Source organism: Grampus griseus (genome assembly GCF_964374135.1).
Source record: "Grampus griseus genome assembly, chromosome: 10".
In the NCBI taxonomy this organism is placed as follows: Eukaryota; Metazoa; Chordata; class Mammalia; order Artiodactyla; family Delphinidae; genus Grampus; species Grampus griseus.
In genome coordinates, this window is record NC_139004.1 from 23,089,352 (window position 1) to 23,105,401 (window position 16,050).

A 16,050-nucleotide genomic window follows, 5' to 3' on the forward strand; every position below is an offset into this window, starting at 1 on the left:
GGAGGCCGCGCCCCTCCTGGCCCTGGTTTCCTCGCTGTCAAACAGCCGCAGGAGCACCAACCCCGGCCGAGCTGGCACTGCCTGGAGAGGGGACCATTCCGAGACTGCACCGCGCGGTAGATACGAACCTGGGCTGGGGCGGGGAGGGAAAAGGTTGGGTTTGCCTTGCATCATCCCGGGAGCCCTTTCTTCTGTTTTTATCCCACCGGAGAAGTCGGTAAGCAAGGGTTTAGATCCACTTTACTGGAGAACGTTAGAGACCCGTTTGCACTGCCTTTTGAGGGGTGACAGTGGATACACTTCCCACTGGGGTTCAAGCCAACTACTTTTGAGTGAGGGATTGGCCAGAAGAGTGAGGCGTGGGCTAGCAGGTGGGTTACTCTATTTGGATCAGCAGGTTTTACAGGAAGAAGCTTCTCTTCTCCAAATTACAGAGGTGACAAGTTAATATCACACAGAAGCAGTCCCTACCCTCACCCCCACACCTACAGTTCGAATTTCCCTAGAAGATGCCTAATGTATTGTTGCCTTGCACAGATCGAAGGCTCCTGGAATACTTAGCAGCCTGAGGATTCGATTCAGCTTCGTACCACAAGACGCCTTCATTTTTGCACTACACTGGGACCTTCACCAAACTTTTCAGTTGCAAAGCTGCTGACAGACAATTTTGCATCGCGTCCTAGGCTCCTTGCACTCTGAATTTGCCCTACTCAGGGAGTGTGCTCAAAGTTGAAATTGCACAGAGGACAGCTCAAGTTTGCATCAGACGGAAAGTGAACTTAGGCCAGATGTGCATGGCCCAGTGAGTGGGAAAGGTGATGGATTCCTAAAGTGGAAGAGGTGGTTTGGAGGGGGCACCGCCCATGCTGCCTTGCTTCCAGCTGCTGCGCATAGGGGGCGGCAAGGGTGGCGATCTCTACACCTTCCACCCCCCAAGTGGGGCTGGCTGCACCTACCGCTTGGGCTGCAGGGCCGATCTCTGTGATGTGGCCCTGCGGCCCCAGCAGGAGCCCGGCTTCATCTCTGGAGTCCATGCGGAGCTGCACGCTGAACGCCGGGGTGACGACTGGAGGGTCAGCCTGGAGAACCATAGCAGCCAAGGTGAGGAGTGAGCAGAGCAGCCTTATGCCTGGGCAGTTGCAGTTCTGGGCTGGAATGACCGAGTCTCCACAGGGACTCTGCCTGCCTCCCAAACTCGCCATCAGTTTGGATGGATGGTTGTCATCCAGACCCGTCTTCCCACCAGAAATGTGCAGTGTCAGATATTGTGGGGCTGACCCTGTTTAGCTCTTAGAGGGGCTGGGAGGTAGATCCAGGGCCTGCAGTATCAGTGGGGTTGTTCTGGGGCCACTGGGGGACAAGCTCAGACTTGACTAAGTTTCCAGATTTGTTTAGGCACCTTGTCCTTGGCTTAGGGCAGTTATATGTTGAATTATGTCTTAATGATCTGGACATGTGTCTTACTCCCTGACTTGGAGGCAGTTAAGTCAGCCTCAGAAGGCCTGGGTTCCCATCTCAGTGCTGCTACTGGCACCTGGCAGTATCACTCAGGCCTGTCACTTCACCTTTTTAGATCTTAGTTTCCTCTTAGGTAGAATGTAAATCTTTGTAAGGTCCGTTTTTGGGGAGTGCTGTGGGGATTGGATATAGTGGCCAACATTCATTTAGTGCTTACTATTATGAGACAAGAACATTTTAAGGGCATTAAATGTAGGTGAGCACAAATACCCCACTTTACAGACAAGGAAAATGAGGCATAAAGAAGCTAACTTGTCCAGGGTCACATGGCTGGTAAGTGGTAGAGCTTGGATTTGAACCCAATCTGAGCTATGCTGATTAGTACTAAGTTGGAACTGAGTGAAAGTGGGCATCTCTGAGAATTGGACCTCAGTGAATTGAGCGAAGGAGTTCATTCCCTCCATGTGCCCTGGGAGAGGGCATAAGAAAAATAAACTCATTCCCAACTCACAAGGAGTTTCATATCTGATGTCACCTGCTGAGAGACTTAGAATGTGAGAATTTGATGACAGGTGTCATGTTCTTCCTCATGTTCCCCAGAAAACCAGACAGGACCAGATTTCTCCACTTCTGACCTGTCATTTGTTTTTGTCGTTCTCTGTATTTGTCTGGTGCCCCACAATCAACAGGGACTTTGGTCAATAATGTCCGACTCCCAAGGGGTCACAGGCTGGAGTTGAGTGATGGTGACCTTCTGACCTTTGGCCCTGAAGGGCCCCCAGAAACCAGCCCCTCAGAGTTCTACTTGTTTCAGCAAGTCCGAGTCAAACCTCAAGATTTTGCTGCCATTACTACCCCACGGTCTAGGGGAGAAGAGGGAACCGGGGTTGGTTTCCGGCCCATGCTGCCCTCCCAGGGGGCTCCACAGCGCCCCCTCAGCACCCTCTCCCCTGCCCCCAAAGCCACGCTGATCCTCAACTCCATTGGCAGCCTCAGCAAGCTCCACTCCCAGCCCCTCACCTTCTCACGGAGTGGGGGTGGGCCACAGAGCCTGCCTGTTCCCACTCCAGCTGGGGAAGTGGGGACAACCCCTTCTGTCCCACCCCCAAGAAACCGGAGGAAATCAGCTCACCGCGTGCTGGCGGAACTGGATGATGAGAGAGAGGCTCCCAAGAGCCCCCCCCCAGTCCTTATGGAGCCCAGGAAGAAACTCCGTGTAGAGAAAACCCCACCGACACCCAGTGGGTAAGTGGAGAGAACTTTGTGTCGTTATTTCACTGCCTTTGGATTCTTTTAGAGCCCTAGGCTGGGAGGTAGCTCTCTGCTTGGGGGATGGGGATGGGAGATGGAACAGAGGTTGGAATGACAAGACCTGGGTTAGTTCTTCTAACCAGATTCACCTTTAGTCTAGTGAATCTATATAGGTTCACTCTGCAGTTATCCAGGGGAAAGTTCTAGGCTTCTGCAGGTTTCCAGTGACCCTGGTTTTTGTGTCACTTTCTTCAGAAATCGACGTGGGCGTCCTCGGAAACACCCAGTGAGCAACCCCAGGGCTCCCCCTGCAGTTGGGGGCGGGGAGCACTGTGCAGCCCCTTGTTGCTGCCTACCCCAAGAAGAGACAGTAGCCTGGGTTCAGTGTGATGGTTGTGACATCTGGTTCCATGTGGCCTGTGTTGGTTGCAGCATCCAGGCTGCCAGGGAGGCCGACTTCCAGTGCCCAGGCTGTCGTGTAGGCATCCAGACCTAAGGCCCACCACCAAAGCACCAGAGGACAGAGCTGGCACCTCCAGGACATGGGTGGACACTGGGGTGCCAATGGGTCCTAAGAGATGCCCTCTTCTTCCCTTGCCTCTCTAGGAGGGAATAACTACAGGGGAAGGGGCCATTCCTATGGATTATCAATTCAAGGCCTGGAGCGGGCCCTCATGGCCAAGGTAACAGAAGAGATGGCTTCCTGCCAAAGATATTGCTGCCTCCAGGAAGTTGCCAGTGAGCTGGAAATTCCCGCTTGTCACAAGCTGTAGGTCCTTGTTGTCATGGACACTAGAATGTCTGGTCAAGAGAACCCATCAATTGCAGAGGTCATGCCTGGGAAGTTATAAGCCTCAGACTTGAACGAGCAAGTTCTAAATGTTCTTGATGGCATCGCCTAAGGCATCTCTGGGAAAACCTAGGGCACAGCCCCCAAACTCCCTTACATTGTGGGCAGTCCTGCCGCTGATCCCCGTGACTGTGACCTGACTTTTCAGAGCTTTGCTTCCGTTTCCAAATAAAGAATGAGCAGCTTCATATACTCCAAGGTACTTACTCTTTGTGGGTCTGATACTCCTTGCTTTCCGATTCTTGAGAGAATGGAGTGGTAACGTCTGGAAAACTAATTCAGATTCTTAGGGGAGGAGATAAGCAGACAAGGCAGAGAAATACAAACCTGCTCGCTGAAAAGGTACAAATATATGAGGTAAGCTGGAGGTGGAAAGACAGGAAAAAAGGAATCCAGGTAATTACAGTTTCTAGTTTAAAAGAAAACAGATCCGGGACTTCCCTGGTGGTCCAGCGGGTTAGACTCCGAGCTCCCAATGCGGGGCGGCCCGGGTTCGATCCCTGGTTGGGGAACTACATCCCGCATACATGCCGCAACTAAAGACCCCGCATGCCTCAACTAAGAGTCTGCATGCCGCAACTAAGAGCCCACATGCACCACAACTAATAGATCCCACATGCCGCAACTAAGACCTGGAGCAGCCAAAATAAATATTTATAAAACAACAAACAACAGATCTACTGCCATTAAAATAAGGTACTTGGGATTTGGTCAAGTTCATGAGGGTGGCAGAACTTTTACAAGGTTCACCAGTACTACCAAGAAGAGAAAACCTGAGACACCAGCTACAACAGATGGCAACCTGGTCCAGTGTATCAACGTAACCCACGTATGCTACACCGATTCTCTTCTGAGAGTCGTACGCCAAGCCAAGATACTGTCAAAGTAGCATTTCTGTAGTTCTTATTAGGAAAGCCCTATCTTGACCTATCCTATTGTACCTGCATATCCATCCCCTTCCTCCTCTACTTAGACTTACCAACCCAAGTTTCTTACACATTGAGGAAAGGCTCCAGAGCAAGGGCTCTAATTAGGAAGTGGCAGAGGCAGGACTAAAATGTGGGAGTTTTGGTGAGTCACAGACAGGGTAGGCAAAAACCTTAAGTGGAAACAAAATGGACCCAGGTATCAAGAAAGCACAAAGTAGAGTTTCCGGTTGCGGTGATATGCAGAAGAAATGAGTACCTAAAAGACTTGATTTTTTAGCACAAAGCCACTGAGGACTTTCAGAGTAGAGTGGGGAAAAGCAAAAAGCCAGCTCCTAATAGGGAATGGGCTATGTAATAACTGCATCTTTGGGCAAAAATAAGGTGTTCACCTCCAATTTCCCCAGGTCACAGGCTCCTAAGAACTAGCTCACACCTATAAGAGCCCTCTACGTATAAACTTGGGATCCAATCCCAGATCTCCCTCTGACATTGTGACTCTGGGCAGTTTAAATGGCATCCTTGGTCTCAGGGTCATTTGGGTGGGAGAGCTATTAATATCCACTATTAACTATCCCCATCCACTCTTCAGTAACTAGAGGAGAATAAACCAAAGACAAAAATATCCACCTACTAGGTCCCAGGCTTCTTTATTTAAGAACAAAGTGATGAGTGATGTGGGGATTAAAATCAAGAGCATCATTGAACTTCACCTTCCCTCCAACCAGTTCCCCCAAACTCCCTGCCCCCACACCCTTTGTGTTCCCAATTCCTTTCTTAGTGAATGAAGAACTTAATCCCAAAGCCCTGGTATGAGCCCCAGGGTTCTCTCCCTAGCTGTCCCCCTTCCTCTGCCCCCATTCCTGGGAAGGGCAGACACCTCAGTTTGAATGCATGGGGGAGCCCAGAGTGGTGACAGACACCGAGGGAAAGGCCTCACCCTCAGGAAATGGGACCGAGGAGTACAGCGTAGTGAAATGAGGACCCCCATAGCCTGGGGTACCAAAATGGGGCCCTGGCGCCAGAGGAAAGGATACTGGTCCCCCTGAGAAAGGAGACCCAGCAGCCTCAAAATCCTCTCGTTGCGAACAGTCACTGCTTGATCGTTTGCCCTTCTGGCGACGGTTGCAGAACCACACTCGGACCACCTGGGAGAGGAAGACAGAGGAGAGGGACATTCGATCATAAGCTCTGGGAGGTGTGACTGGGAAGGAGATGGAGCACACAGGGATGCGGACAGCGGCACTCACATCCTTCTCAAGCCCGAGCTGCTGAGCGATGTGGCTGATCTGCTGCAGGGTGGGCTTTGGGCACTGCAGGAACATGCTCTCCAGGTTGCCTCTCACTCGGTTCTCAATACTCGTCCGCTTTCTCTTCCGGGCCTGCACGAGGGTCTCTGCCTTGCATATCTGGGCAGGTGGGGAGGAGATGACAAGGAAGGAAGTGGGAGGGCAAGCCTCGAACCTGCTGAGCAGCAGCATCATGAGGTCAATGACTCGAGAGCCAGCTGCTCAGGAGCACTGACCGGCACCAGGGCCACAAGAAAGATCCCGGAAGGTTGGGTTTAGACCAGTGGTCCTGGACCTTCTCCCAGCAGAACTGAGGAACTGCATTCCATCCCATTGAGGACCGCTGCCTCCAAGAGGGAGAGCTGCCAGGCATGGATGGAAGCAGTGGAAATCGGGCTGAGACCAGGCAGGTCCCTATGCATCCCTCCCACCCTCACCTCCTGCAGATTCTCGTTGTTGTCAGCTTCCTCCACCCACTTCTGCAGCAGGGGCCGCAGCTTACACATGTTCTTGAAACTGAGCTGCAAAGCCTCAAAACGGCAGATGGTCGTTTGGCTGAACACCTTCCCTGGGGAGGTGGGTTGAAAGAAGCAAGGTGAGGCAGCAGGCAGGGCCCTTTCGACCCCAAGACCCAGGGCTCGCCACCTCTTCCTGCCCTCCCAAGATCCCACACGAGTACGGTATCTCTTTCCCCTCTACCCTCACCTCTAAAGAGGGTAGAAACACCCTTCCCTCACCCCCTTGGTGGGGAGGAAAGGCCCAAATTCAGGGATGTTCCTTCCAGGGGAGATGTGGTCCCTGTGTTCTGTGGGTCAGAACATGCTAGGTGAGACTCACCAAAGAGAACCCCCAGGGTGAGCCCCACATCGGCCTGGGTATATCCCAGGGTGATCCTCTTCTGCTTTAGGACCTTGGCAAATTGTTCGAGGTCTTTCTGAAGAGCTTTGATGTCCTGGGACTGCATTTTAAAAGGCAGAGGACATGTAAGAGCATAAACATACCAGTTACCCACCCCACCCCCCCTTCCATTTGGGCCCCAAGGAATAAATAGTCTGTGGGAGTATCTCTGCTTCCAGGCTGCCCACCTAACAAGTAGAAATAAACTATATACAAATGTCATTTACCCCAGAAAGTGACACATCCATCAGATGCAGAACATCATTTGATAATGGAAAGAAAAGTCCAGGCCTCAATGAGAACACCTATCGGGTTATGAAGGGGGCTCCTGCCCTTTAGTTCTTTAACACTCACAAAAGCTTTTTGACTCTAGTATTACCTCAGTTTGAGGAAGTTTTGAGTGTAGAGATACAGAGCACCATGTCTCTGGTTCTCTTTCCAAATATACTCTCTCCAGCTTACTTTGAGGGTCCCACAAACTGTGACAAAGCATGCACACTCACAAACACACTACAAAACAGTCGTCGTACGAGGTATGAATAACATGCTTTGTATATAGTTAGTGCTCAGTTTTTAAAAATCTGATTATCCCTTATTTTTAACTGTATCTTTTTGCAATATAAAAGCATCCTCATTGACCAATTCAACATATTTATCGAGCACCTTCTGCAAACCAGTGGCTACACAAAGTAGACCAAAAACACTGGCCCCAGGGACTTCCCTGGTGGTCCAGCTGTTGAGACTCCACACTCCCAGTGCAGGGGGGGCCCGGGTTCCATTCCTGGTCAGGGGACTAGATCCCACACGCCACAACTAAAAGCCTGCATGCCGCAACTAAAAGACTCCACGTGCCACAACTAAGACCTGGCGGCGCAGCCAAATAGTTAGATAACTTTTTTTAATAAAAAAAAGAAAAGAAAGAAACCTAGCCTCAAGGGGCTTTCATTGTGATGAAATAATTATTATCGAGTATGGTAGAAGTGCTATGGAAAAAAGTAAAGCAGAGTAGGGAATTATGGGGAAGGTGACAATTTTAAATAAGACAGTCAGAGGTGATGTTTGAGCAAAAGGAAGGAGCAAAGTGGAAAGGCCCTGAGGTGTGTGGGCCCTGGTAGTAGCAAAGCTAGCAGCAAGGCCAGCAGCAAAACTAGCATGGCCGGAGCAGGGTGAGAGGACTGAGGAAAGGGAAGAAGAGGAGCTGATGAGGTCACAGAGGTGAGCAGAGCAGATCCTGGAGCTGCCGCCGTAACTTTGGTTTACTCAGAGAAATAGAAAGCCGCTGAAGGGTTTTGTGCAGTGAAATGATCTGACTCTCACGTTTTAAAATGTTCACTCCAGTTGATGTATTGACCATAGACTAAAGAGGCAACTGCAGTAATCCCAGCATAATGATGGTGGCTGGGACCAGGATGGCTCTAAGTGATTGATTCAGGATGTATATCCAAGGTAAAGATAGCAGCGTGTCCAAAGGATTGGATGTAAGGATGTGAAAGGAATGAGGATGCCTGGTCTGGGCCTTAAGCTACTGGGAGATGGACAGGGTGGGGCAGTGCAGGGAGCCATCCCAGCAGGAGACAGAAAATGCGGTGGTCATGTCTAGAAGATATTTGAGTCTTGAGGGTGGATGAGAGGTGAATGAAAGGTAGACAGAGCAGAGGTTGATAGATGGAGCCCTGAAGCTCTCCAATGAAGGCCAGTGGCCAGAAGATGGAGAAGAGCAGCCAGGCCTCTGTGCAGTCCTGAAAACCTAAGGGAAGTATTTCAAGGGTCATCAATCACATCAAACTCAAATAAGGTAACTTCCATTCCCAACTTCTGCTCAACCAATGTCGCAAACCTAAAAACGTCAGCTGTCCCCATCTCGGCTTTTCCAAATCATATTTTGGGGATTTGAAATAAGGTAAAACCCAGTTCAAATCCGAGCTTTACCATTTAGCAGTTAAGACCCGTGAAATAGGCTAATAATACCTCCCTAGGAGATTTTGTGCAGGTTAATGAGATAATGATGTAGAAACTGAGCCCACAGCCAGGCATTTAGGAAATGGACCACAATTGGCAGCCATTATCATTCACGGCTCAGCCGTCGCCTCGAGCAAAGAGTCTAGGGCTACTCGGTCAGCGGCAACCAATCACACCTCCTTCGAAGAGGTCTAAAGGTTTAGTACTTGATCTCTAATTGCTTGCACTTGTCTCTTCCTCGGACCAGAAGCTATATCCTTAATAGTCCCCAGCAGGGCTGGATGCGGAAGTCTTCAATTCCCTCAGCAAACCCTACGTTTGGGGAATGGCCTGGAGATGACTTCTTCCCCTTTTCTCCCCCTGTTCACTACTTATGGAATTACGGCCGAAATTGGTGTTTCCAGCTCTCTACAAGGGGGTGTCAGGGTGTGCACTCTGCCTGACGGTGACTCACTGGGCCCAAGGCAGAGGTCAAGGGAAGACAAGCCCTAAACTTGATGGAGGGTAAACCCAAACTCCACACATCCACGCAGCCCAAACAGGAGCTTCTATCAGAAACCAGTCACACCCTAGACTTTCAGGAACAATAACCCTGGGATAAGCACTGTTTTCACCCTCAGGCCACACTTAACCCTAAGGCGGAGATCCTGGATCTGATCAAGCTCAAATTTTCAAGGAGGGATCCGCGTAGAAGAAGGGGCTCCAACCCCAAGCTGGGCTGGTAATGAGTGACCCGACCCAGGTCAGACCTAGGAAGTGGAAGGACCTACTTGACAAGGGCCGAGGGGGGAAGCAAGGCCAACTTCCGACTGCCCCAGGCCGCCCTGCCCTCACCTGCGGTTCTCTCTAAATTCCAGCCCCTAGTTCCCACCTGGCCCCTGCTCAGGGCGGCCTGCAGCCGCCACACACGCGTCCCGGGGCGCCGCCCTCGCCCGCTCCCCTCCTGGGTCGGCGACCTGGGCAGCTGCAGGCGACCACCTCCCGTCGCGTGGCCGCCCCCGGCCGGCGCGGTTGGCCCCCGCCGCCCGCCCCCAGCAGCTCACTCGCCTCCTCGGGGTTCGGCTCCAGCTTCTCCTTCTCCAGCTTCACGGCGCCAGCGGGGGCGGCGCAGGGCTCCGGGGAGGCCCCCTCGGAGCTGCTCTCCACCCCGGCTCCCGCCTCGCCCTCGGGCTGAGGGGTCTCCAGGCCGCCTTGGGGCACCAGCCCCACTCCAACCTGAGGTGCACAGTAGGCCATCCCTCCGCACAAGTCGTAGGGCGGGGGGCACGCGGGAAGACCCCACACCTCGGCGCCGGGCCCAACCCCCGGCCCGATCCCTGACCCACCGGGAGGCCCCTGGAAGCTCATCCAGGTCCGAGGATCAACCCAGCCCGGCTCTGGCCCTCCCGGGCCATCGCCTCCACCGCCCGGCGGGGGGGAGAAGGCGAAGTCGGAAGCCAGGTGTCCCGCCATGGGGAAGGAAGGCGCCCCAAGCCGGGGGCCTAGGAAAACGAGGGCTCTCCAAGGGACTGCTCGACACCTCTCTCCCTCCCCAATCCCACCCACTAGCCTTGACCTCTGGCCCCGCCCCCTGGATGGGTGGGGGAGGGGACGGTGGGGGTGGGAGAAACTGAGGCGGAGGGTGTTTGCCGGCTGGTGGCGGTGGTGTCTGGAAGCCGAAATCCAGGCAGCTCCAGCCGGGCGCCTCTCCAGGCCCCAGATCCCGAGGCTCTTGGTGCAGGTCCCCCATGCGGGCCTTCACTCCCAACTCCCAGCAGGTCGCCCGGCCCTGCCGACGCTCCGCACACACCAGAGCTGCCTGGGATCGCTTCCACACCTCCTGCCCGTTCTTCAGGAGCCCGGCTGCTGGACCCCTCGCCAAACACCCTGGCACTGTCCCCTCACCCGAGCCCAGCCACCCTCTCGGCTCCTCAAACATTAATGGTTTATGTGTCAAGTCCTGATGGGGCTACCCCTCAATTCCTTAACAGCCTCCCTCCCCGCTGTCCTCCTGCACCCCCAATCCAGGAGCCTAGGTGTTCCCACTTAGACTACTGGCCAGATTCAGTCACCCCAAAGCTGCGCTGCCCAGCAGCCATCTATCTGCCTAGGCTTCTAAGTTCCACCCCATCACCAGGGGCAGACTGCCAGACAGGCTTCCATTCCATCCCCGACTTTCCCGGCCTCAGAGCCCCCTCACCTACCGGAGTCAGGGATGGAACCCCTTTCTCTTCTAGGGGCCAGGCTCTGGACTGACTGGTCCTGAGTCTCCCAACCTTTGTCCAGACAGAAGAATCGGACGCCCCCTCATGGGTGCCCCACTGTGGGTCACGCACAGCAAGTTCCATGCCCCCCTCTTCAGAGACCCACATTATCTAGTCCGTAGTTGACTGTTCTCCCTCCCCCACCTCCCAGCCCAGGCCTCCGGCCGTAGGTCCTGGGTGGGGAAAGCCCAGGAGGGAGGGGGGAAGAAAAAAATATCTGACTTCAGGTTCAAAGAGGCTTGGGAGGGACGGGGGGAGGGGGCCGGACAATGGCCTTGGCTGGACAATCCTGGTCCCCAGAGGGGGCAACTCTAACCCTAAACAAGTGCTCAACCCTTGAATGGGCCTGGATGGCTCCCCTGGGGACAGCTTCCTGCCCCACAACCCCCCAGCCCCAATCCCCTCACACGGAATCCCCCTCAGAGCAGCTAAAAGAGCTCCAGCAATAACCCCCCATCCCCTCAAAGACCGAGCCTCAGACAGGGACCCCCACTGGGACCTAGGTCTCCTGTCCCCCTCTAGAGGACTCAGGCGTCCAGCCTCATCATCTACCCCTCCCCCAGCCCCCCAGGCCTTTGTGTAGGGGGGCTGGTGAAAAGATGAGGAGGGGGTGGAGAGCGGCTTTGGGGGGTGCGCAGGAAGCCTTCCCTGAGCTCTCCCACAGGGTCTGTTTTTCTGGGCCTGTCCTGAAGGCTCACACTGCAGGCATAGTGCTTGATTCTGTTTGCAAGAGAATAGCTTTCAGACTGCCTGTCTGCTTGGGATGAGGTTTGTCTGTCTGCTCCCCAAACTTGCCCTAAATGAAGGCCCCGAGGTGAACTGGGGGGCCTCCGGAAAGGCTGTAGGCCAGAGCTCCCTACAGCTTGGAAGGCCAGAATCCTGAGCCTGGGACGTGGACCTCTGCCGACTTAGACGTCTCTTCATCTCAGCCCCGTCTCAGGTTGTTTGCTCAGCGTCTGCCTTCTGAGGGGCTTGGGGGTCCTGCTGGGGGTCCTCTTGACTGTGGCCAGCCGTCTTCAACTTGGTGGTATCTGGGAGTCCTTTGAGCCTGTTTTTTGGTTTTGGTTTTTTTTCTCCTCTGAATCTATATCACACAGCCCCTGCTCCAGCCCATCTCTAAGTACTTTTTGGGCAACTAATTGTATGCATGCATTTCAATACTTCCCATAGGTCTGTTGGAAGATCTACAGGGCAGCGAAACTGGAGCTGTATTCACCGCTAAACCACTAACTGCCCAAAAGGCAGATAGATTAAGGGGCCCGGTGGGGGTGGAGAGGTGTGCTTTGGACCAGGAGGGGCCCCTCCCCAGCCATCTCCCCAACCCCCAGGACAGAGCCATCACAGCCCCTTTGTCATGCATCTATCTGCTGTCTGCCAAGAAGACGGCCTCCCGGAGGAGGGGGATGGGCGGACCTGGGAAATCTCCTACAGCAGTGCTTCTTGGCTCGCCGCCCTCTAGGCTCCCAGAAACCCCTTCCCCCATGTGGTCCAGAGAGCCCCTGTACCCCTGTCTTCCCAGCGGCCCCTAAAACACCTTCCCCTTTTCCCCCCACTCAACAACAACCTCTGTTTTTTAGATTTCAATCAATAGTTGCTCTAGGTGGTATGTTTCTGGCCTGGGCAAGAGTCCCATTCCAGAGGGAGAGACAGAGGAGGGGAGGGTGCCCGGCTGCCTGGCTGGCTTGTAGCCAGAGATCTGAGCCAGATCAGTCAGGTGTTGCCTGGAGCCTGACCCAGAACCTTAATGGAAAGTTAAGTTTGTCTGCAGTCCTAGCCAGCCCCTGCCCGGGCCAGCTCTGTGCAGGCCCAGAGGAGACTGGAAGCGGGGTTAGGTCATCAGACCTGGCTCCTCCACTCTCCTGGGTCTTAGGGAGTCACTAAACAGCTTCAAGTCCCCGAAACCAATTTAGGACTGGCCTCACAAACTCTCCGCATACACCTTTATTATAGTGCAATGTCAAGGTCCTACATACAGACAAACGCAAGTATCTGGTTGTAGAGCATGACCCAGGGAAGGCAGGAGAGGGCCACCACTCCCTGCCAGGTGTGGCTGGCCTGGCATGGTTGCTAGGAGGTGCGATGGTGGCCTTGCTGCTGTCGGCCCAGCCATCCCCTCACTGTTCTGTTGGGAAAACCAGCTGAAATGGCTCATGGGGACCAACGGAGACTTGCTCTACACCAGGGTAGCAAACCCCTTATTTTGGCTTCTGGCTACTGTCAATCTGAAGGCAGAAGAAAAGGAAAGAATGGAAGGCTGAGGAGAGAAGGATTCAGGCTTTGCCCACTTTGGGAGAATATCTCCCTTAATCTCAATTTACACATTTTCCACTGCTCACCGTAAACCACACCCCTTCTTCTCAACAACTGACCCTATGATCTCTCCTGCGAGATCTGCAAACTGAAATCTTCTTTTCCCAAATCCAGGTACTGTTACCTCAAATCTAGGAGTCAGCTCTCTGCTTGTAGTCTGTAGGGGGATAGAGAGGTGAAAGCAAGAGGGAGGGGAAGCCAGGAGAAGAGGTCAGGAATAAACCAAGGGTCTGCAGACCAGGGTCCTGGGCCCTGGATCTGACACCCCAGCGGACAGCGCCTCGCTTTCTGTGCCTTGGTTTCCTCATCTAATAAAGAGGAATTGGACCAAATGAGCCCTAAATTTCCTTCCAGCTCAGACATAAAAGTGCTGCCCCTCTCCCATACACCCTCCTCTCTATCCTCGCCATTTAGTTGTCATGGGACTAGCAATCTCTCTCTGCACGCCTGTGAAGAGAAATTGGGGTTGGAGGGGTGGGAGAGGAGGGACTCAGTGAGATGCTGGCACAGGCTTTCCCGCCCCGCACCCCCATCTCCCAGCAGCCTTCCTGGGAAATCTAGCAGAGTTTCCCCTCGAGTTTGATCAAGATTTGTTTGATGAGTTTGGGAGGCCAGTTTTGATTTGGTTTTGGTGTTTGGGAACTTATAAGAACATACTTCAGGAAGTAAAACTTTGTGTGTGTGTGTGTGTGTGTTTGTGTGTGTGTGTGTGTGTGTACAAAGGCTAGAGAGGAAACGGAAATCCTAACCTACTCCTTCTTTTCATATTTTTCATATTCCCTCCTCAGTTGCTTTTCTCTAAATCACTGCTCTTGGACCTCAGCCTCCCAGAGAGAGGGAAACCAGATGATCCTTAAGGTCGCTTCCAGCTCTAAAATTCTAAAAAAAAAAGAAAGCAAAACCTGTCGGGACTTCCCTGGTTGTCCAATGGGTAAGACTCTGCGCTCCCAATGCAGGGGGCCTGGGTTCAAGCCCTGGTCGGGGAACTAGATCCCACATGCATGCCGCAACTAAAAAAAGAAAAAGAAACACAGTTCTAAAATTCTGAGCATACCTACTGCCCTGCCCTTCTGCCACTTCTTCCAGAGGAAGGTGCCTACAGCTCCCACAGTGACCACTCCAGAGGCCAGGAGCCCAAAGAAGATCCAGACAGGGGTGGGTGTGTGTTGCTTAGAACCAGGAGGCTCTGAAAGGTGTGGGCATGTGAGGCACTGACAGACGAGCCTGGCTCCCCCACCCTTTCCCTGGGCTACCCTGTCTGCTCATCTGAGGTCCTGCAGAGACCCAGCATTGGACTGGGATGCCACCAGACAGGAAACCTCTGCTGTGTCAAAGGGCATCTCAGTGGACTGCTGGCTCTAAGCAGTCCCATCCCATTGGGATCAGATGGCTTGAGGTCCCAAAGACCCAGGCTTCAGGGACAGCTGGACACCAGAGGACAGAAGCCACGGGCCCTGCATGTTGGGATGGGCTCTCTTCTAGGGGGCTTTGTAGAGAGGCACACGCACTGAGAGGGCCAGTGGGACAGGGAGGAGTGGTGGCAAAGGAGACCTAGAGACTCCTAGACCAGGGGGGACTTGCCACCTCTGGTCTTGCCACACTGCCATGCATCCTCCATAACAGGGCCTGGGCAGCCACCCAGGCACCATTCACACCACATTCCATGGTGACTGTCGGTCCCGCCCCGCCCTGAGTACCCTGGGGTGCTAAGCCCTGGGCTAGAACTTGAACACCAAGTGGAGAATGGATTGACCAAATATGTGTGAGAGAAGGCAAGGCCAGTGGCTAGGCTGGTTAGCAACAGAACTGTGCTCATGTAGGACAAAGATAATGCATGGACTTCCCCGCTGGTACAGCGGTTAAGACTCCGCACTTCAAATGCAGGGGGCACGGGTTCGATCCCTGGTCTGGGAAGATCTTACATGCCACGTGGTGTGGCCAAACAAACAAACAAAAAACTGTGCTCACGAAGGACACATTTAATGCAATAGAGGTCTGCTCCCTCATCCCTCCCCGCCATGCCCTCAGCCCCTTCACCTTCCACACTGCTCAGTCCCCACCTATCATTCCTATCATAGGCTGCAGGCTGGGGCCCCACCCCAGCTTCCAGGTATTTCCTGAAATGGTGGAGGCAGCTCTTGGTCAAGAAGGATTACTCTTTTCACTTCTCTCCATCTGTAGTTCTGTTTTTTCCTAGCTTGCTTTTGCTGGAATTGAAAGACTCAAGTGTACTGAGAAGGGAGTCCTGGCCATCAGAGTTGTATTGCCAGTGTCCCCAGGTGCTCTGATTCCCAAGCAAGTCGTGTGACTCTGAAATGCCGAAGTCCCAGAACTCCAAAGGAGAAGAAAACATTAGTTTTCTCTACCTCCACTCCCACCACTTCCCAAAATGCCTGGAATTCCCTTCCTCGGCTGATAAACCTTCACTCATTCTCCAAGACATATCTTCCCGGTCATGCACATCCCCACCAAAGTCATGCTGCACCCCACCCTTCATGCCCTGCGGCAAGTGGCTCCCTTCTTTGCTCCCATCATGCCCTGCTCATGCCACAGTCATGGTACTGAGCACACTGAGCCCTCCTGAATGCAGGGACCCATGCCCTGTGCCCAGCATCATGGGGTTTTGTTTGTTTGTTTCTGGCCGCACCTTGCCCATGCAGGACTTCCCTGACCAGGGATAGAACCCGCGCAGTGGAAGCGCAGAGTCTTAACCGCTGGACCACCAGGGAAGACTCACCAAGCTTTTTTAATTGAAGTATAGTTCACATACAGTATTATATTAGTTTCAAGTGTACTACATGGTGATTTGACATTTGCGTACATTATGAAATGATCATCACGGAAAGTAGTATCCACCTGTCTCCAAA

At 53.3% G+C, this 16,050-nt stretch overlaps 2 protein-coding genes and 1 pseudogene across 4 annotated transcripts in view; 1 reads left to right on the forward strand and 2 right to left on the reverse strand.

The window, feature by feature from the left end:
* Positions 1–16,050, reverse strand: part of LOC309829130 (MHC class I polypeptide-related sequence B-like) — a 125,881-nt pseudogene that overhangs the window by 81,003 nt on the left and 28,828 nt on the right. The window lies entirely within an intron of this gene.
* Positions 861–3,384, forward strand: TCF19 (transcription factor 19; the record flags this gene model as incomplete). 2 transcript variants are annotated; one of them, XM_082663705.1, is made up of 3 exons in its annotated part: positions 861–1,101; positions 2,148–2,703; positions 2,965–3,205. In XM_082663705.1, the coding sequence occupies 3 exons, from the start codon at positions 864–866 to the stop codon at positions 3,203–3,205; spliced, it is 1,035 nt and encodes a 344-aa protein (XP_082519831.1). The 2 variants fall into 2 exon arrangements, with proteins under 2 accessions (XP_082519831.1, XP_082519830.1); XM_082663704.1 differs by lacking the exon at positions 2,965–3,205 and adding an exon at positions 3,316–3,384 and having other exon boundaries at positions 864–1,101.
* On the reverse strand, positions 5,367–10,082 carry POU5F1 (POU class 5 homeobox 1; the record flags this gene model as incomplete). Its single annotated transcript, XM_082663702.1, is given in 6 exon segments — positions 5,367–5,633; positions 5,736–5,894; positions 6,212–6,342; positions 6,612–6,732; positions 9,674–9,677; positions 9,679–10,082. Coding segments are annotated over 6 exon segments (1,086 nt in total).